At 37.0% G+C, this 19101-nt stretch overlaps 3 protein-coding genes across 11 annotated transcripts; all 3 read right to left on the bottom strand.

Moving 5' to 3' along the window:
* Nucleotides 1-1559: 1559 nt before the first annotated feature.
* Nucleotides 1560-3509, bottom strand: LOC121973654 (general transcription factor IIF subunit 2-like). Of its 3 annotated transcripts, none has more exons than XR_006109697.1 (8): nt 3233-3509; nt 3015-3123; nt 2715-2839; nt 2550-2624; nt 2284-2433; nt 2077-2205; nt 1834-1986; nt 1560-1734 (listed from the first exon to the last, which is right to left on the bottom strand). XR_006109697.1 is itself a non-coding variant. In XM_042525045.1 (7 exons), exons 1-6 carry the CDS (start codon nt 3431-3433, stop codon nt 2089-2091), a joined length of 777 nt encoding a protein of 258 aa, XP_042380979.1. In that variant the 5' UTR covers nt 3434-3509; the 3' UTR covers nt 1560-1734; nt 2077-2088. The 3 variants fall into 3 exon arrangements, 1 of the variants encoding a protein (XP_042380979.1); XR_006109696.1 differs by having other exon boundaries at nt 1834-1982; XM_042525045.1 differs by lacking the exon at nt 1834-1986.
* Nucleotides 3510-4104: 595 nt separating this feature from the next.
* Nucleotides 4105-7542, bottom strand: LOC121971098 (probable E3 ubiquitin-protein ligase RHG1A). Of its 3 annotated transcripts, XM_042522212.1 has the most exons (9): nt 7386-7533; nt 6866-6972; nt 6079-6306; nt 5595-6013; nt 5263-5510; nt 5068-5115; nt 4816-4911; nt 4576-4734; nt 4105-4383 (listed from the first exon to the last, which is right to left on the bottom strand). In XM_042522212.1, the coding sequence occupies exons 3-9, from the start codon at nt 6147-6149 to the stop codon at nt 4249-4251; spliced, it is 1176 nt and encodes a 391-aa protein (XP_042378146.1). In that variant the 5' UTR covers nt 6150-6306; nt 6866-6972; nt 7386-7533; the 3' UTR covers nt 4105-4248. The 3 variants fall into 3 exon arrangements, with proteins under 3 accessions (XP_042378146.1, XP_042378145.1, XP_042378144.1); XM_042522211.1 differs by having other exon boundaries at nt 5595-6306; nt 7386-7528; XM_042522210.1 differs by lacking the exon at nt 6866-6972 and having other exon boundaries at nt 5595-6306; nt 7386-7542.
* Nucleotides 7543-8459: 917 nt separating this feature from the next.
* Nucleotides 8460-17985, bottom strand: LOC121971097 (villin-3-like). Of its 5 annotated transcripts, XM_042522206.1 has the most exons (24): nt 17813-17985; nt 16564-16665; nt 16226-16325; nt 15980-16048; nt 15637-15879; nt 15361-15538; nt 15163-15295; nt 14924-15086; nt 14573-14720; nt 14368-14468; nt 14113-14268; nt 12515-12583; nt 12372-12440; nt 11987-12124; nt 11736-11864; nt 11302-11449; nt 11162-11172; nt 10931-11071; nt 10720-10845; nt 10569-10631; nt 10039-10060; nt 9325-9636; nt 9031-9233; nt 8460-8958 (listed from the first exon to the last, which is right to left on the bottom strand). In XM_042522206.1, exons 2-24 carry the CDS (start codon nt 16617-16619, stop codon nt 8845-8847), a joined length of 2892 nt encoding a protein of 963 aa, XP_042378140.1. In that variant the 5' UTR covers nt 16620-16665; nt 17813-17985; the 3' UTR covers nt 8460-8844. The 5 variants fall into 5 exon arrangements, with proteins under 5 accessions (XP_042378140.1, XP_042378139.1, XP_042378143.1 ...); XM_042522205.1 differs by lacking the exons at nt 16564-16665; nt 17813-17985 and having other exon boundaries at nt 9325-9643; nt 10046-10060; nt 16226-16543; XM_042522209.1 differs by lacking the exons at nt 8460-8958; nt 9031-9233; nt 9325-9636; nt 10039-10060; nt 17813-17985 and adding an exon at nt 10137-10475 and having other exon boundaries at nt 16226-16665.
* Between the last annotated feature and the right edge of the window lie 1116 nt (nt 17986-19101).

Below are 19101 nucleotides of genomic sequence, written 5' to 3'. Positions count from 1 at the left end.
AGAGAAAATTATAATATTTTTATTAAAATTTATAATTTTATTTTAATAAATAAATTTAATATATTTATCTATATGTTTCATAAGTAGAGTGTAAAATGTATAAATTCAATATTAAAACTATTATTTTTTATTTAAAAGTTGATTTATGAATTTAACGAACATGTTCACAAGTTAATGAGCCAAATATTATGAAGCTTGAGATTGGTTTGTTTCAAACGAGTTTTTATTAAATCGAATTTCGAATAACTCATAAGCGGCTTAATTCATTTACAGCTCTATCCATAAGCTAAAATTAACTATTGTGCTAAAAAACCTAAATTCTTACAAGTTATTCAAAAGTTACCGTATCAGATACCATAGTAAAGGCCTAGGCTAAATGTTTAAAAGTCTCATATAGTTCAGAGTGTTAAATCTAAGAACTAGTTATATTTACATGTTTAAGTTCACAAATCCTAAACCCTTAACCCCATTAACTTGAGTTCAAGTACGATCGAGATTAAGTTGAGGGATCAAGTTCAAGTGACTTTAGAGATTAAGTTGAATTGAAAAGCCCAAAAGTTAGAAACTATAAAGTTATGTTCTGATACCGAGTCCAGTTAAAATTAATGATATATTTAGATACCAAATTTTGTTCAAAAGACTAAGTTAAATTGTTAGATTGAAATACTATATCAGATTGGCACGCGGACTGTCAGATTGGCAGACTATGGACAATTATGTTTATTTTATTAAAAAAAATATTAAAATTTGTCCAATAGAAAAAACCCCTAGAATTATAGCAAAAAAATTATGCTAAGAAAGTAATAGAATCCAAAATTTGATTAGTGTAGTCGTAGTTTTTTTTTTGAGATGGCAGATGACTAAATAAAATTAATCTAAATGTTTTATCATATTTTAAAGGTTTTTCAAAATATTATAGGTGAATTAACAGATTCATCCTTTGTTATTATATTTCTACATTATCATTTCTCCACCCAAGACAAACTAAATATACAGATGATCTATTTTAAATTTCATCATTAATTAACAACTTAACTATGGAATTTTTAAATGAGTCTTTCATAATACAAAACATTACATATTAAATTGAAAAATTTAGGATAAAATTGTTTTATCATTTCTTTGAAAAAGGTATTCAGTCCCTATTCAATGATCGTTAATTGAGAATTTACATATAGTGCATAGTCTTAGCAAAAGAATTATGTTCTTCGATCTAATGAATATGTGTTCTACAATCTTCAACAAGTGGCATCATAGCACCATGTATCCCAACAAGCCCAGAGCTCTCATGTCTTCATAACTTCTTCTAGCTAGTTCAAGTCAACTTTGACTTACCAAACCTTTATTCTTATCTAGTACCTAGTTGACTATAATTTATCAAGACTTTTGGTGATTAGAACCGAAACTTCATCCAATGCCTACATATTACTCGAATATCAACCAATCAAAACTTGATAAATCAGATTAGAGAGAGACCGATTGTACCAACACAGGTGAGTTTTGATTAAAATATATGGATGGAAAAAAATTACTATAGTTAACTAGGTAAAACAAAGACAAAGGAAATTTTTTATAGAATAGTACGATGGAAGTAATCTTAAATTTCTCTATCAAAATGCATAATTTAAATCCCATGAACTAATACTTAAAAAAAACAAAAGAGCGTTGCTGGTCTTGATATTATAGAGCAAATGCAGTCTAGCAGATGCGCCTTTGTGATGACAGTGGGGAGAGCTGTGCAAATTAAAACAACAAAAGTTGGTCAGCTTTATGCTTATGGTCGTCATTTTACTTGGAAAAAAAATTGATTAAATCGAAGATGAAAGATGTTACTCTCAAAACAAACACACGGTTTGACTTGTCATGGGAACAAAGAGGAAGCATAGCCAACGACATGTTTACTCATCGCTCTTTATGTTTGTTGTGGATCTTATTCTTTAAATCGGCATGGATATGGATTTTGATGGTTGACGTGTTGTTATCTATCTAAACATGAGGGAATCCATCAAGTACATAGATATAAACTGATGTTTACTTAAGCAAAAGAAGACAAACATGATGAACAGGACTTCTTGCCTGGGATATCTATCATTCATTGTTGGTTCCCCCAAAATTCTTGTATTCCGCTTTGAGCTCGTGGGTTCCTTGATTCGGTCCTCTCTTGTTGTACACACAAATCTCGTTCAATATCTCTTTCAGGAATTGCTGTTCAAAATAAAATCTTCTACTGAGAAAAACTGAACAGTAAAATTCAGCATTATATTATTGAAGTAGAAGTAGTACCTCAGGTTGGTCAGTCTCTTGGACCAGTTGCTTCAGCGCCCAATTTGGTTGCCTTTCAAACAGTTTAAAGAGAATGTTCAACATTTCGCCTTTGTCCCTGCGTGTCCTCTTTGCATCCGATGCTTTAGATGGTGTTACTTTTTTCTTGTCCTGTCAAAACATCAAATGACAATTGAATATGAATAATTATTACCGAGTTCATTTGGCAATGAATCAAATTGCAATTGTCAAAAAAAAAAAAAAAAAAAAAAAAAAAAAAAACCTACCTTTGAACTAGATGAAATTAAGCCAACCATGCCAGGCATAGGCCTCATAAGCCCTCCATGATCATTATCGATAACCTAAAATTATGGAAGGAAAAATGTAAGGATTTAACTTTTCAACATAAAACAAAGAAGTAATTGACAGAGCAAAAAATGAAATGCATCAACCTGGACTTTTCTGGTTTTAATCATAGACTTGTTCGTTCTTTCGCGACATATTTTACTATAATCCCTGAAATTTTGAGGCTCGATGTCAAATTTATACTTTACCTTCCCTTCCACCGAGAGCTTTCCTACATTAACAATTACTTTTGTGATTAGATTTCACCAAAAAACACGTATAAACATGCTTCACTAATTGCTAAAGTTGGGCTAATAGTTAATTCTAAAAGGCATTAGAGCACTCGAAGTCAGTGTTTTTATGCCCAATTTTAGTCCCAACAAAAAAAAATGGAAATACATACTTACCTTGATTAGACTCAGAAAAAGTAGACATCGGAACAAAATCTTTGGACGCATTCAGTTTATAACTCCTCGGCGCATTCCCAGAATCATTTGGAAGCATTTCCAAGGTAAACTGTAAATTGAAAAAACATAAACCCTAATCCCAGGCGGCAAGCTAGGCGATTGAACGAACGAGAAAAAGAAGCAGGGAGAAGAGATACATAAAGAGAGAATGCGTTTACCTGTTCGGATGAGGGATCGTCGAGGTTGAGGAGATCGATGGTGTGGACGATCTTGGCGACGACGGGGTTCGGGGAGGTGGAGGAGCCGGAGCCGGAGGCGACCGACTGCAAGGCCCTCGACGCCGCCGGCGGACACTTCAACAGCCACACCGGTCGCTCTGATCTCGCCGTATCCAGCGGGATCCCACCATCATCCTCCATCGCCAGAGAAACCGATGGATCACAGAAGGGGAAGACAGAGAATTTGCCTCTCTTTGTATTTTAAAGTGTTAGATGAGACTTATTCAAATCTTATCGCCCGGATGAGGACGACGGGGAAGGCGTCCGATTCGGTATCTTAACATTTATGGCATAAAAAGTTACTATATTTATTTAATTATAACTAAACAGGAAAAGTGTAATAAATATTTAATCAGTTAATTAGGAATATTAATAATAAATATTAACCGCAATTAATATTGACTTAACGTATTTATTTATTTATTTATGCTTTTATATACCGCGTGATTTAAACCAAAATAAAGATATTAATAAATTAGAATAATTGAAAATATTGGACGAGGTCGTTGGTATGATTTCGGTTTGGTTTATTTCGGCGGGGCACGTGACGAGGACGTCGGCATGGTTTGCAAATTTCGTTTTATGACGTCAGTGATGAATAAGAACGCAGAGTGTGAATTTTATGCATATAGTTGACTGCTCCTCACGGCCAGAGTCAACGCTCTCAATTGAAAGTTTCGAACTCTGAGCACCAACCATGATGGAAATTGGAGAAGAAGAAGCCATTATAAGCCTCACAAGCAATTGAAATTTTGAACATCAAGTTTGGTATCGATTATAACAAGCACCCAAGGGTTTTGACAAGAAAATTCAAACACATCGACAAAGATTTGTGTATGTTTATGATTGATGAAGTCTTAAAGAATGTTATCTACAACATGATGAAAGCTTTCAATCGATAATAGAAATATCAAATATCCTTCTATAAGGAGTAGTAAAACTACTAGGAATCACGTTCAAGGAGTAGGAGAAACAGAAGCTTTACAGATAGGGCACCAGTTCTTTAACTGAAGCCACTGATTGATGCATTGGGCATGGTAGAAATGCTCGCAAACCAGCATGCCCATCTCATCTCCAGCACCCCATTCTTCCTGAAGAAGTTGAAAAATCCAAAACATCAAAGAGTTGCAAAACTGGGACCTCGTTGTTAATACTATACCGGCAAAACATTTATCGTAAGTCATATTGCAGAATTCAACCGAATAATTGAACTGGAAGTTAGAAAATTTAAGTCATTTCAATCCCGACACGTTCTGCTGAAAAACATGGCTAACTAGGTATACCTGGCATATGCTGCATTTGGCATCACCTTCGTCAGAGCAAGAGAAGTCAGCAATCGGAGAAGCAGGAATATATTTGCTTTTCTTCAAACATTTCGATAAAGCTTCCTCCGAGAGGGCTGTGCTCACCGTACCCATTTCCTCTCCTAGTGCTAACAATTCCTGTTCAAGGATAAAGGTTCCTAAGAGGAACTCTACTGTAGTTTATGACATTACATATAACTTTTAAGAGACGAAACAAACCTCGTATGTCATGTCATCGATATCCATCCTCATGTCACTGTAATGGTCATTGATCAGGCCATCTAAAAATAAATGATTCTCAAGAAATGACAGTTGCTGCAAGGGAAACAAGTTTTGCCTTAGTTATGTTTTAATTTGCATAACTCCAAAGAATGTACAAATTGATTTCTCATTCCTTTTGGCCTTTTCAAAGTAGCTATTGTTTGAAACTTAAGCGTTCATAAATTGTCAAAGGCGCAGAATGCAGACAACCTCGTATGTCAGTCCTTCATATTCGATCCTCTCAAGCTCCAGTAGCACCTGCATGGTACCAAAATGAAACCTAAGAATGTCTGAAGAATTTCTATAAAAAAAAAAAGAGTAATTAGAATTAATTCTTTGCTTGAACATGTAGGCATAAGATTAGAATGACTTAGTAGCTATTACAGTAAAATAAGTTATCAGTACCTCAGCAACACTTCCAATACTTAAGAGTGGATAACTATCATTATCCACTCTCGATGATCTTAATGCACTTTGAGGAACAGTTCCTAATTCACCTATCGGATCTGGTAGCAAGCTTGACTCGTCTACTTGTTCTAAGGGCCTTGTTCTAGGATTACCGGTAGGTGACTGTCTTGTTCGAACTGAAACAACACCCATACTGGTAGATTGGCTTCTTGATCTTCTCGGATTTTGATTAGATGTTAAATTGTCTGGAAGACGCATATTTAGAGATGAAGTAACTGTACTTGAAGAAACATAACTTGCTGGATTAGAGGATGAGATTATGCTTTTACCTCTTGAAGATGGGCTTCCATTTCTAAAGGATCTCCTCAAATTCTTTTCTACTCGTGCAGTTGCAGAATCGGTAGAGTTAAAATTTGACAGGAAAAGATCAGATGCATCTGCTTGTCTAAGACCATTCAAGTGATAGTCCTTAGACCTGGATGACATGTCTCTAAGCTGATACTTGGGCTTCCTAGCTACTTCTTTAGATGCCCTAGAACTCAATTTCACACTGCAGGATTGCACTTCTCGAGATGCAGTTTTTCCAATATGACGAACTTTTGTGGGTTCAACTAATGGGCTTAGAGAGCTTGACTTTTCTTTCTTCCCAAATCTTCTGATTGAATCTGCATATTTTCTGCTATCAGCTTGTCTACTACTACTTTCTGCAACATCTTCTTCATCATATCTCTTCTCCAATGTCGACTCTCTAAAACCAATAGACGATGGTGACTTAGATGAACCTGAGCGACAGGAAGTTTTGTCTTCTCCTACCTGGGTGACTTTAATGGAATAGCGACTAGCACAACATCCTTTCCGGTTACAGTATCTGATGCTTCTGTCATGGAACTTCTGTTCCCTAAAGGTAATGCTGCATCCACCTTTGCTCGTTATGATCCCACTAGCAGTCCTTCTTCCCATAGAGTCCTCCATAGCAAAGCACAAAGGAACTTATTTCTCCTCTTTGACTCTTTCCGATTTCATTTCATTATCTATCATTTCCTGTACATCATCATCGAAGCACAAAGTCTTAGAATTAACAACTGAGCAAGATATAACAATATCATCAATGGAGATCTTCATGCACAAATAAAATAAAGTCCATGATTGGACAAATTCATATTATCAAGGCAGTTGCATAAAATTATCAGCAGCGCATTAGAAATTAAGAATCCAAAAGTTGTAGAAGATAAACAAAGCAATAGAGTTTAAGTGAATTGCGTAAAAGAGTATCTACAAATCAAATCAACAAGTTCTCAACATATCACCAATTTCCAGATGGTCGAATCAAGAAAAACTAGGGAAGGCAGGACCCTGCCTATGAACTCGTGAAACCACTGGAAATCATCTTGCAAAGTTTGATATCAAAGATAATAAACCAAGATATACTTCCGTGGAAATCAAAGCATGGTCATGTTTGTTCATAGAAAGTCATAACGCCACCATTAAGTATGAACGAAAGGCATGACTCGCAAGTAGAGCTACACAAAATTGTAGATTTCATTGCTAACATCAAACTAAGGAATAATGAAACAGTAATGAGAACACATCATAAACCTACCCCGTGAAAGCCTGAGCACCAAAAAGGTCTTTGCATTAAAAACATGGAGAAGGAAATACTTGTTTATGCTATTTACTCCGGTGTGATAAAACATCTTCGTCTTCTACCTAATCCAGTTTTACACAACCACCGAGCACAAAACATAACGTGTGAGAATCACCATAGGCACCAATAAAATCAACAAGAAATCTCTCGAGCCAAATTTTTTTTTTTGTTGTCTGAAGAAACTAACAGAAGGCCAATTACTTTCGCCAAAAGCAAAACTCTTGGTGGGAAAAAAAATAGAATCAAAGCTCTTGAAAACCTCCAAGGCCACGAGCCAATCCATCCGAAAATAAACCAGAAACACCAAAATCGCAGCTCTATGCCGAGACGGCGCTGCAAAACCAACCAAGATCAAAACTCTCTCTTTTCAAAGGGATCAAGATCGAAACTTCGAAGCCAGAAGTCCATCCCTTTTTTCGTCGCGAAGTCTAAAAGAGGCGGAGAGAGGAAGGGGAGAAAGGAGAGGCAGACGTACCTTGATTTGCTTCTCCGAACATTGAAGGAGAGTCCAGCGAAATCGTTCCACGGAAGAAAAAAACTAAGGGAGACGGCGCGTAAGGCGAGGGTTTAATATACCTAAAGCGGACGCCATTGAATTGGCACGGACGCGACAAGCACCCTTCGCCAAAGAAACGAACGCATTTCCTGTTCCGGTCCCGAGAAAAGATTCTCGCCGTTGGATCAGCGGCGGGCGACGCGAGAAAGAGCACATCGGACGGCGACTGGGGGCCTCTTGGGCGTTGGATAACGCTCATTAAACGAACCGTCAACATCGCCCTGGTTCACTTGGAAATTTTTATATCTTTCCTATATATATATATATTAAAAATGTGAACAAGAAAAAGAAAAAGAAAATTTTTTAATTAAAGGATAAAACGGATTCTGTAGATGTGGTCTCCACCTCTTGAAGCACTTTGTGCTCCATGAAACACATAAAATAAATTGAACTCTTTTTAAAATAGATTTGAGAATCCAAACAAATGTCAGGATGAATTTATTAATTAACCTTTTCTTTAAAATAATAAACATGTACATGACCCGATGTCCAGTTGACGCAACATAATCTCATCAACTTAGTGGGCGGCCACAAAGCACTTATCTACGGTTCCGTGTAAGGAGAAGCCCCACTTCCATGAATCAGTTCTGTTTGTTATGTACGCGCATTAATAATAACAAAAACAATAAGTTAATGGCTTGTGGATAAAGAATGCATCAACATCATCATGTCATTGCTACTTGCTTGTCCGGCTTGCCCAGTGGATGATGGGGGCGAGTTGGACTGGGGGAATAGATAGCTTATCTATCAACTGTATAACGCCCTTGAGGCAATGGAGTGGCCCAGAAGCCTTTTCTAGAGCTTGGTGGAAAGGGAGTTATGTGTTGTTGTCGCACAAACAGACATCTGTGACAGTGTCAGTGATGGTTAAGAAATAGATAAGTCTGATTGAGAAAGAATTTCATACCTACGTTTCCACCAAATTTTTTCCTGCCGAACAATGATTGAGAGGAGCAATGGGCCACAACTCAAACGGCAAAAAAGAAGTGAGCAGCTCCATAAACATTACCAAACAATATAAATTCACTAGTGCGTGCAAATTCCTACAATAACTAAGTAATTATGCTTTTACACTCGGCTTTACAAAATTCCTTCCTCCTCGATTGTACAATACTAAAACAATCTTCCGTTTGGAAAACATGTTTTTGCCTTTGGAAACAAATTCAGCGAAGCAATAAAGACAGAAAGCTCACAATCAAGCTGTAATCTTTAAAAGAATAAGCTACAGATAGAATTTGGGGGAAACACAAAGAAGTTGGATCCCCTCTGCGCCAGATGATCATCAACTTGATGGTAATTGAAGGGATGAGTTTGAATCTTAACTGAGACTGTAAATAAAAGTAAGTCTTTGTCCCCCGAGGTTACTTGCTTGTAGGCCTCAGAAGAGCTGAAGCGCTATTTTGAGTCTGTTTTGCTTCCACTTGGCCAAGTTGTAGAAACTTTCTTTTGTCATACCGAACTTTTCTTTAAACTCCACGGAAGATAAGTATGTCTGCAACCAGAACCAGATATTTTACATCCAAACATATTGCCAAACTAAATGGCTTGATGAAAGAGAATTCACCTCTCTCTTGGTCACATCGATATCTTTAGCAGGGTCAGCAGAAGTAGTCTTCAGGCGTTCGTAGGGGAAAATGAGCAGCCCTACTTCATTTTCAGCTTCACTTTCCTTTGCATCTTTTGTGGGAGTATCAATTTTGCTGCTCAACGGGGTGATGCTTCCCTTGGCATTTACCTCCAGTTTTGGTTTGTTGTTCTCAGGGCTCACTTTAGCATGTGAAAGTCAAAAGTATAATTGGGAAAAGCACAATGCATACTTAAGACCATGAAATACTCAAAAGAAATACTTCATGCATACCTTTCAATGATTTGGGGATTATCGACTTTGGTATCATTGTTTCTTTTGGGCGTTCAAAAGAAGCAGATATGCTAGAAATTGCAGATGATTTTGGTGCCACTTTTGCAGAATCCAGTAACACTGGTTTTGGAGAAGGTTTTCTTTGAGCTGGAGGAGTTGAAAGATTCCTAGAATTTGGATTCTCAAAGTTGGCAGCAAGTGCATTGAAAGCAGGAGATCTTCCTCTAACACGTACACGTTCTGGGCTGAAGGACATGCTTCTTGAGGAGCGCTGAGATTTGTCAGGAACAGTGGACCTCCCTATATGGGATGTTGGAGTTAGGGGTGTCAAAAATGAACCCGACCCGACGACCCAACCCGAGTCGACCCGAAAAAAATCGGGTTCGGGTTGGGCATTTTCGGGTTCGGGTCGGGTTCGGGTTGGAGGGTTGGAGAGTAAGGTTTTTTTAGAGTTAAATCAAATTTTATTTTAAAAATTTAGATGTTTTTATGTATATTAATATCATGTTTGTATGATAATGATGGAATATTGAGATAAAAGTGAAGAATTATAGGGAAAATAGCCCAAAAAAGTCGTTTTGAATCGGATTTTCGGGTTATATGGGTCGGGTTCGGGTTGATCGGGTTGGTCGGGTTCGGGTTGGGTTAAAAAAAAAAAAAAAAAAACTCAACCCGACCCAACCCGACCCGACCCACCCGAATTGACACCCCTAGTTGGAGTGCGACGCTTGGGTTTCTGATAGCAAGTAAACATATCAAAAGTGTAAGTTTGTCATTCAATTACATTATATCAATCTTTTCTCACTTCAAGGTAATACAAAAGGGATTTCAACATTATGGAAAACCAAAACACCGTCAATTAAACACAACAAGCAGTCTTTTCATAAGGACTCAACAGTACTCATAATCCCAAACAAGACATGTTTAGGGTGGATGCTCACTGTTGAGGCCAAAATCTTCAAGGGTAAAATGGTTCAGATAAAAAATGGCTTTTGAGTCGATAGGGCAAACACACATTTCAACTTTTGAAAGTGTTTTCAATATCAGGTGTAATTATCTTCATCCACAAGGCTTCTTGTCTTGTTTTTCTGAAATACTACATTTTACGTCTCTGTTTGTCGCTATCACCTTTCTGTACTTAAAAACAGATACTGTATGATTAACAGAATAAGCTTATATAAATCATTCTATTCACAAGACAATTGTATCGCCAGAGAAACCATTAGATAGGGTAAGGAAATTACTTCTGATAATGTAGCCCCATTCTTTACAACTGCCAGCTTCCTTTGAAATGAATTACCATGAATCTGCAATGAAGCAGAAGCGAAAATATTCCATTAGTACCACCTCCACACTGAGACACACTTAACTCCGGATGTGAATGCAAGAGCTTACTGCTGATTTTGCATAGTCCCAGTTGAAGAAGCGAGTGAAAAACGGTGGTTCACATCCTTCCACAATTATAGATAGTGGTAGTTCTCGTGAGAGATTTTCCATAAGAAAATCTTTTTCTATAAATGTCTGTTAAAACAAAAGATCCTGATGAGAAACTCAGGGTATCTGCAACAAAGGGTTAAGGAGAAAATAGAAATGAAAGATTTCATACCTCTGCAATGCTTAAAGCTTGCTGCCGGAGTTTAGGGTCCAGGTGCTGACCAACCCAAACATATATGTCCGAATGACAATCCAGAATGAACATATCTTCAGTCATCAAATCATCTTGGGTGAAGTTGAAAATCTCAGTAACCTGCAACCACAATGCAATCATATTATCGCAGTTTCACTCTATATTACTGGAGATCCATTTTCAAGAAGGATACTACTAAAGAATACCTACCTTCAGGTTACCTTTGTTTCCCCCATATAAATAGAGCAAAAGTCGGTTTCAGGTACAGAAAAACTGAACTTTAGAACATCTGCTGAACAACAGAGAACATAACCATGTGGGAAAAATAGAAAGTACCTCTAACTTCCTACCTTTTAGGAATGAACATGAGAACAGGTGAGGATCATTTTCTGGTTCTTTTCCAATCTTCTGACTAGGAAATTCAGATTTTCCTCCAAGTATACTCCAAAATTGATCAATTTCCGTTCCCTCCTTTTGTGTTTTGGGCTGCACATTTGGCTGTAAAATTGGAGGTGTATGTCAATGAATATAAAGAAAATATACCAAAATAAGTGTTCTTGGTCAAGCACTGAAACCAGACACCATAAAAATTGAGAATCCAATAAGCGTGGGGGGCAAAAAATAAAATTAAGCATATAAGGAATTAGTCAATAATATAAAATGCTTCTAGATTCCTTCATCTCAAGAGTTCATATGCGAAATTAAAGATTTGAGTGAATGGTAAGGTTTCCATCTCAAAGGCATAGTGAACAAAAGTCAACTGGACTGCAAGGCTATGTTTGACCTTAATTAGATCAAGCAGTCTCTCAACTAACTCCTGATCCACAGATGTAGTCAGGCTTCCGGACCATGTGAAAACAGTATTTCCACTGTGCAGTATGTAACAATAAGACGAATTCAAAGATGAAGCCACCTGTTAAAGAAAAAAAAGATAAATTTATAGCTTAAAGAACTTACACAATAAAGGTAAATTGTATAATAAAGCATGCTTATATTGAAGTTTATAAAAAACAAGATTGCTTATGCTAGACTCACTGGTTCAACTTGAATTGCTTGCATATTTTCTGGCCCAGATCCTTGTACCCGGAAAAGTGCGATGCCTTCCTCTGAATATGTATCATCAACAAGGCTATTTTCCTCAACAAAGTTCTTGTATCCAGAACTAACCCCACCCTGTCAAGGATGAAACATGAAAAGATCAAGCCAAGTTTCTTAACCACAAAGTAGAACTACTATATGGAAAGGAACTCTTAATTGTTGTTTTCCCAAAAGCTTAAGGTATAGAAAACACCCAATCTATACAGTTCTATCCTCAAGGATATGCGGAAAAGAAGACTGGCCTGGACTATCCCAATCCACATTTATATTGATAACACGAGCAATTTACTCCAAATGAATGGTGTTCTTTGAAGAATCAAACCTTGAAAATTATTAAGTGCTGGAAAATAGAGAAGAATTGTATAGGCTCCTTTCCTTCATAAAATCGAGCCTTAAGGAAAAGAGTGGAAAATTGTCAGTATTAATAAATGCACACGGTGTACCATGTTTGATGAATAGATATACCAGAACAGCCTGTGACTTCAAATTTTCAACCAATTTGTTAGCAAGTGAGATCGCTGAAGTTCTCTCCTCCTGTAAACAGACACAACATTGTTCATTATGCTGCCAAGTATACTAATGAATTCCAGTTGTTTAAAATCAGTGTCAAACATAACCTTAGTTATAAGTTGTTTGTGAATTGAGAAGTTGCAGGTTGTCTATGAATTGAGAAGTTGCTAAAAAAAAGTAAGGGCAAAATTATTATATGGACCTTTTTAAGTAGTTTCTAAAATCCATTCAATTTTACCAGTTTTGAATCCAAACTGAACCGAATATCAGTATTGGCCTCTACAGATACCCAACAATGTATATGCAAGACTTTGATTAATTCAAGCCTTCTACATTATTTTTTTTAAAATGGAGTAATTCAGTTGAACAAGGGGGGAAATGTAGGTGATCTTTTGGGGGTAAAACAAAAAGGCAATGAGAGTGCTCTTTTGATGGTTCTGAAAGAAAGGGCATCCTTATGAGTTTTTTCCCAATAGATAATGAAACAAAACCAATGAGAGTGCCCCATTGATGGTTCTGAAAAAAGGCATCCTTATGAGTTTTTACCCAACAGATAATAAACTTCTCATGTCAACAAAAGGGATATTTAATTTGATTGTGACAACAATTAATTTGACCATCACCCTTCTGACCTTCAACAAAAATATGAGGAAAAGTTGCATTGTGCAGATTACATGCATATGTGAGAACATGTTACATATTATGGTTACTTTTGCTGAATATAAAGTTTCTTTGTAATGTTAGTCTAATAAACATGTGGAAAATAAGTTGGAAGAACATTTGAAATGAACAAAACCCTAAAGGAAAACACTACACCTTCTCAATAAAACCCGTTGAGAGAAGATCTATAGGCATTTAGTTGATTCATATATGTATTTGCAGGAGAGTCAAAAGGGTTTGTTCAGTAGGGAGACAAACAACATGGTAGTTTAAAATTTGGTGTCAGGTCGAATGGCACAACCAAAACATACCATGCTTATAAATTATCAAAATCTGATACTAGTTGACATGTGTAAATTCGCCTATGTTACTCGTGTTGATCATGCCAACACACGACACACTTCCATACGTGTTAAGGTGAATTCAAGTAATGGAAGAAGATTATTGAAGTTAACCATATATGAATTCATCTCAACACACGACACACATTGAAATAAAAAAATTATTTTAAAAACATTTTTAATTCAAATATCTCATTAAAATAATTTTATTAAAAGTAGAAATCTTAAATGCGTGAAAGCACATCTAAATTCATCTTGGCGCACTTTACTAAATGTTAAAGTGTGCAGAACTTCAACATACTAAAGTATAGTATAATAAAATTTTAATTAAATTGACTATCTAATTGCAATAATGTTATTTTTAAAAAATAAAATAAGTGAAGAGTAAAGTCATCTAAATTCATCTCGGTACGCATCGAGCATTTAAATAATGGAATATATTTGTCATTTAGTCCTCTAAAACCAATTGATAATTAGAGCACCCAAACCCAACAAAAATAAATGAGCCAAGTGACTGCTAAGCAAGCTCAAAATTTCAAAATTAAAGATTACCTCATTGCTCTTTTTTCCTAACCAAGTACCAATAAGATTTTCATCTTTGATTTCACCAGGATAAGCATACTGGAAAATATAGCAATCCCCACTGAAGAATTTACACTGATCCGACGATGAAAGAAGATTCTTGTCCTTACCATTTATGCGCCAAACCTGTACATCATAGCAAAATGAAAATTTTAGCATATATAGTGAGGGATATGACCTGCAAAGAACAGACAGAATCTTTTTGGGTTAAAAAGTCAACAGCACTTGTAAATTGCCAGTGCAATCGATGTATGGCTGAGGTTCATCGTGGACAGGAGAAGCTTTGTCAAGACCCTTCACATTTAGTCCTTGTCGCTTAAGAAATGCTGCCAACAGAAGTAATAACCCCTTCATTGAAGTGCTTACTCTCAAACAAGAGCAAATAATGAGGGCAGAAATCCAATGAAATAGATCTTATGTTTGCACTAACCTGCAACTTTACCCCGACTCTCCTCAGACACAACCGCATCATTTTTCTGTGGCCATTGGTCAAACTTTGATCGAAATGTTACTGTCTCGAATCCCTCAATGATCCGAATCACACGTGCATGTGGCCTGGGAGGTTCAAGTAGTAATTCCTGTGTAACATAATCATGTTAAGTGTAGAATATCATTAATAGGTTTCTGACTTCAAGAAAAGATTATATTATGGGACCAAAGGTCCCCTTGTGGTTCCTCTGACTTCTCCTCCCCTTAGTTAATAATCTTTTTGCATGTGAATAAAAAAAATCATAATTGAATAATGTTTTGGAGAATTAAAAGTTGGAGAAGAAAATCTCACTTCAGCTGCAGAACTAGCAGCTTTCCTTTGTGCAAGGGATGTACTTCGGCCCATCCACAAATATATTTCAGCGCCACAATCTAACAAGTAACACTTATAAGTGTCTAACAATTTCCTTGTCAATGATTCAGCTTCAACAGGTGAAGTTTGTCCTTTGTCAACACTGGAAAGCACAAGATTTCCACATCAGGAATCAGTAACAACTAATAAACTGTAGGATTATTCTCATGTCAATTTACCATAATAACTTCATATAAGAGGAGTACGCCTTCCTATCACCTTCAGAAGCTACTTTCCTGGGTAGGGGAGCAAAACCTCCAAAATAACCCCAAAATTCTCCAGCATCAGCATCAGCCATCATCTTCCCATCCTCTGCTCAGAAAGAATTAGTGAGCAAATTTTCTATTGCCAGCAACATATATACAGAACCATCTTACCAACAGCTGCCACCTCACACTTCCCTTCATGGTAAGTATCTTTGAGGTATTGCACAACTTCAAGAGCCTTAGCCCTTTCTTGAATTGAAGAATTTGATCCATTAAACTGGAATATCTTGGACGTAGTATCCAGGATGAATATGTCATCATGATTGAGAGATGACCGAGCAAAAGGCACCTGGTTACAATAGCAAATGCAGAACAAAATAAAACAGTAAAACCAAAATAAAATGTATTAAGTATTAACTAGTACATAGATCTAGAAGATCAACTTGCCTCCTTGACATTAACAACATGCTTTCCACTGCAAACAAATAAGCGTGTCACATGCTCATGTGCATTGATCTCTGTATGCTTAAACCCAGACGAAATTCCTCCTTGCTGTGGTATTATACATGGTCTAAAATAAGAAAGGAATTTCTCAGTCTCATGACCTTGTACTTCACGATATTGAACAGCACGTCCTCCAAGAGCTGCATCAAGTTCAATTGTTTTGATTGCAACAGTCCCAGCTTCATCCTATTTATAAAAATAATAGATGAATTTTTTGAACAATCGTTGCCAATCTGTTCCTCAAACAAATAACTGAATAATATGGCTACAGTGACTTCCAACTAACCTGGCTAGTGTCTTTACCAAGCCAATAGTGAATATCATGTTGAAGAGAACCATTTTTAAGTGCAGTTGTCTGGCCAGATAATAAGTAGTTTTGTGAATGACCATGCTCATGCAACATATAGAAAGAAAAAGACATCAACTATTCAAGGATAAAAAATGCAGGCCTATGCAACTAATTTTCCTGTAGAAAAATGCTAATTATTAACAGTAAAGAAGGCATCATCCACAAAGAAGTATTATTAGGTACCTTCAAAATCACATATGAATCTCCAGTGAAAAACTTTCTATGAGAGGAGCTTTCCATAAGGACTGGGCAAAAATTTTCTATCCTCCATATCTCTAGTCCACTGTGGGGGTTGTTAAGGAATAATTGACCAAGATATGCATATGTTGACTCCCTTGTTGGTAGGACTTTGAAATCTTGTGTGTTGGGCCTCCTTTTAAACACAACAATGTATTTGCAAAAACGAAAACAATGAGAGGCGACAGAATCTAAATAGACAGCTATGTTTTGCATAGATTTTTCTTCCTGTGTTCAATTATTTCAAAACAAATAGGACCATAAAAGTCACATGACATGGATACGCCTTTTGCCCAGCTCCTTGAAAAGCTGGATCCACATCTTTCAATGACACTGCCATCCTTGAAGGATTAAGTTTCGATGTTTTCAGCTACGAGAGGCAAATTCTGCAAAATTACATGCACAGGTAATTAAGCAATAATTTATTTTATATCTGAATGGAGAAACAAAATATCAACTTTTCTGTATATATATATATATCAAAACTACGTCAGATTTTGGGTATCACTTGTTGATTGTAATAGTTGCCTTGAACGTCTTTGGATGTTTCACTAAACTGATGGTTAACGCAAACAGTAAGCAGCAATTGGCTAATCATGACAAGCACTAGTACGTTACTATGAGAATTTGCATGAGGCAACCACTTATAAGGATGTACTTGAAGCTTATGGTATAGGAATATCTTGAACCTCAGCAAAGGTCATGGCATCAAAGGTTGCTAATGAGGATAATTTATTTTCAATACCATAACGCTTCACCAAGTCCACTACTGAAAGTCAATTTCTTTGCATAACTTGTTTACTGTGATCAGGGTGCAGTCACAGAGAAAGCTGCTTGAGTAATAAATTGAGGTCCAGATAAGAATTTGCAATAAGGTCACTCCACTGAACTAGAACCAAAAGACCACAAATTATGTAGTCCCAAATAATGATAGGAAAACCATAACCAAAACGAAGAATCACAAAATCACAAGATCTAATGGAGAAAAATGGGCAAAACGTTTGGATCAACAACTTATTTAACTCTATCAGATATACATGGAGATCGATGCCGATCTGCACTATAAAAAACCTAAGTGCTCTAATATCATATCCATAGATCTTTCCGATCCACTGAACTTCCCGATCACCAATTTCAGAACGATCAACTACAATCTCCATATTATAATCCTAATTCACATAAAAAAATGTTCATGAAGTTGTGGTTTTAAAGAAAAATACAAACTAAGTTCTTCACAACAGTAATCCAGCAAATCACACCCTGATCACTCAAGCCATCACATGCCAAGCACTGATCCAGTTTCTTGCCTTAACAGAGCTCCTCGGCTTGTCCACCCCCATTTCCAAGACAGCCCAAAGATTTCCACTTAAACAAAACTAGATCGACCCCCGTGGCGGGGAAGTCAACTCAACGACTACGAAGGTAACAGCCACGAATCTCAATACCCACAAATTTTCCCCCTAAAAAGGAAAGGAGAAAAAAAAACACGAAGTAAATGGCGACAGAAAAATCGAATTGAATTAGAAATCACACCCGATGCAGTTCAAATCCCGCGGCGGTTGGTCCGAATTCAGGCAGAGGGACGCAGGAAGACGACGAAGACTAGTCGATCGAACGATCGATCGCGGCGACGAAGCGAGACGAGAAAGGTCGGTAGAGGGGAGAAGGCGAGCGATGGTGGCCTGCGAGATTATCACCAGTGGAGTTTGAAAGCGAAGTGGGGCCCAGTGTCGCTCTGTAACCATTAATTAAATTTAATCTAATTATTGCATCTATAACCGCCGCATCCCCCTCCTCCTCCTTAGGGAGGAGGAGGCGACGATCACCGTCCACCGGGTGGTGACAAAAAAGACGCCACCTACTCACAGGGACGTCTGGTGGGGCCCCTGATCCCCGCCACCCGCCGAAAGTGATCATCCTACCGCGTCGGACACCTCACTAGGTGGAGGCGCCGCCACGGCACGGCCCCGCTCCATGTAACCAATGAGTGGCCTGGGTACAATATTTGGTGGAACTTAGAAGTACCGTGGGCTTCGAGATTGGCATTGTAGGCAATTATTAATATTTTGATTTTTTTAAAAATATATATATATATATATTTTTTCACGTCGGCCTATTGTTCGCCAGGTAGATTCTCAGGCATCTGCATTCTGGGATCCTATCGCTTGCCGGACAGGAAACGATGTCGCATGCTGACGTGCTTTCTCGGGATTGGAAAAAGAGTGTGAGTTCACCAAACGGTCCCTATGTTTGTGGGTCCGGTCCAGGTCACCAAGTGTCGCGTGTCGCGGCCCTCACCTATCCATGCTGTGTCCAATCCGGCACGACACGATGCGTCCAACCCAACTTAGGCGCGGATACGAGACAGTGCCTAAAAAAAATATTTTATTAAATAAAATATAAATATTAATTTAAATGCTACTAATTACATAAATATAACAGTTGTAATTTCTTATTATCGTTAATAATTTTATCAAATATTATCATGTTAATAATTTTATTAATTATATTTTAAACATAACAGAAAAAATCTAGATCAAATAGTCTGATTAGGTAATATACATTTATATCTGTATCTAATAACAAAGACACCAGCACCAAACTAATCTGAGGTGATCAGTGGTGTATGAGGATTTTCGATGAGAGTGGGCGAATTTAATAAATTAAAATTTTAATACAACACAAAATATTTAGACATTGATTTTAATAATTTAATATAACATAAAATATTTAGGGTTTAGGGTCAAAGCTCCCCTTCTCCTTCAATTAATGAAATAGAAAAAGAACAACTTATTCCTCTTGTTTTTATTGTGGTTGGACAA

This window comes from Zingiber officinale, chromosome 4A, assembly GCF_018446385.1.
Source record: "Zingiber officinale cultivar Zhangliang chromosome 4A, Zo_v1.1, whole genome shotgun sequence".
Taxonomy (NCBI): domain Eukaryota; kingdom Viridiplantae; phylum Streptophyta; class Magnoliopsida; order Zingiberales; family Zingiberaceae; genus Zingiber; species Zingiber officinale.
This window is presented reverse-complemented; position numbering and strand designations above follow the sequence as displayed.

Excerpts from the sequence above, each read along its gene's own strand:
- LOC121973654 (XM_042525045.1), bottom strand. The coding sequence starts at position 3,433 with ATGGAGGATGATGGTGGGATCCCGCTGGATACGGCGAGATCAGAGCGA. Across the intron at positions 3,124-3,232 it reads ACGATCCCTCATCCGAACAG|TTTACCTTGGAAATGCTTCC; the intron begins GTAAACGCATTC and ends TTCAATTTACAG. Across the intron at positions 2,625-2,714 it reads TTAAAACCAGAAAAGTCCAG|GTTATCGATAATGATCATGG; the intron begins GTTGATGCATTT and ends CCATAATTTTAG.
- LOC121971098 (XM_042522210.1), bottom strand. The coding sequence starts at position 6,237 with ATGGAGGACTCTATGGGAAGAAGGACTGCTAGTGGGATCATAACGAGC. Across the intron at positions 4,912-5,067 it reads ATGAAGGACTGACATACGAG|CAACTGTCATTTCTTGAGAA; the intron begins GTTGTCTGCATT and ends TTTCCCTTGCAG. Across the intron at positions 4,735-4,815 it reads TCGATGACATGACATACGAG|GAATTGTTAGCACTAGGAGA; the intron begins GTTTGTTTCGTC and ends ATCCTTGAACAG.
- LOC121971097 (XM_042522205.1), bottom strand. The coding sequence starts at position 16,495 with ATGCAAAACATAGCTGTCTATTTAGATTCTGTCGCCTCTCATTGTTTT. Across the intron at positions 14,721-14,923 it reads CTGCTAGTTCTGCAGCTGAA|GAATTACTACTTGAACCTCC; the intron begins GTGAGATTTTCT and ends TATGTTACACAG. Across the intron at positions 10,846-10,930 it reads AAGCTTTAAGCATTGCAGAG|ACATTTATAGAAAAAGATTT; the intron begins GTATGAAATCTT and ends TTGTTTTAACAG.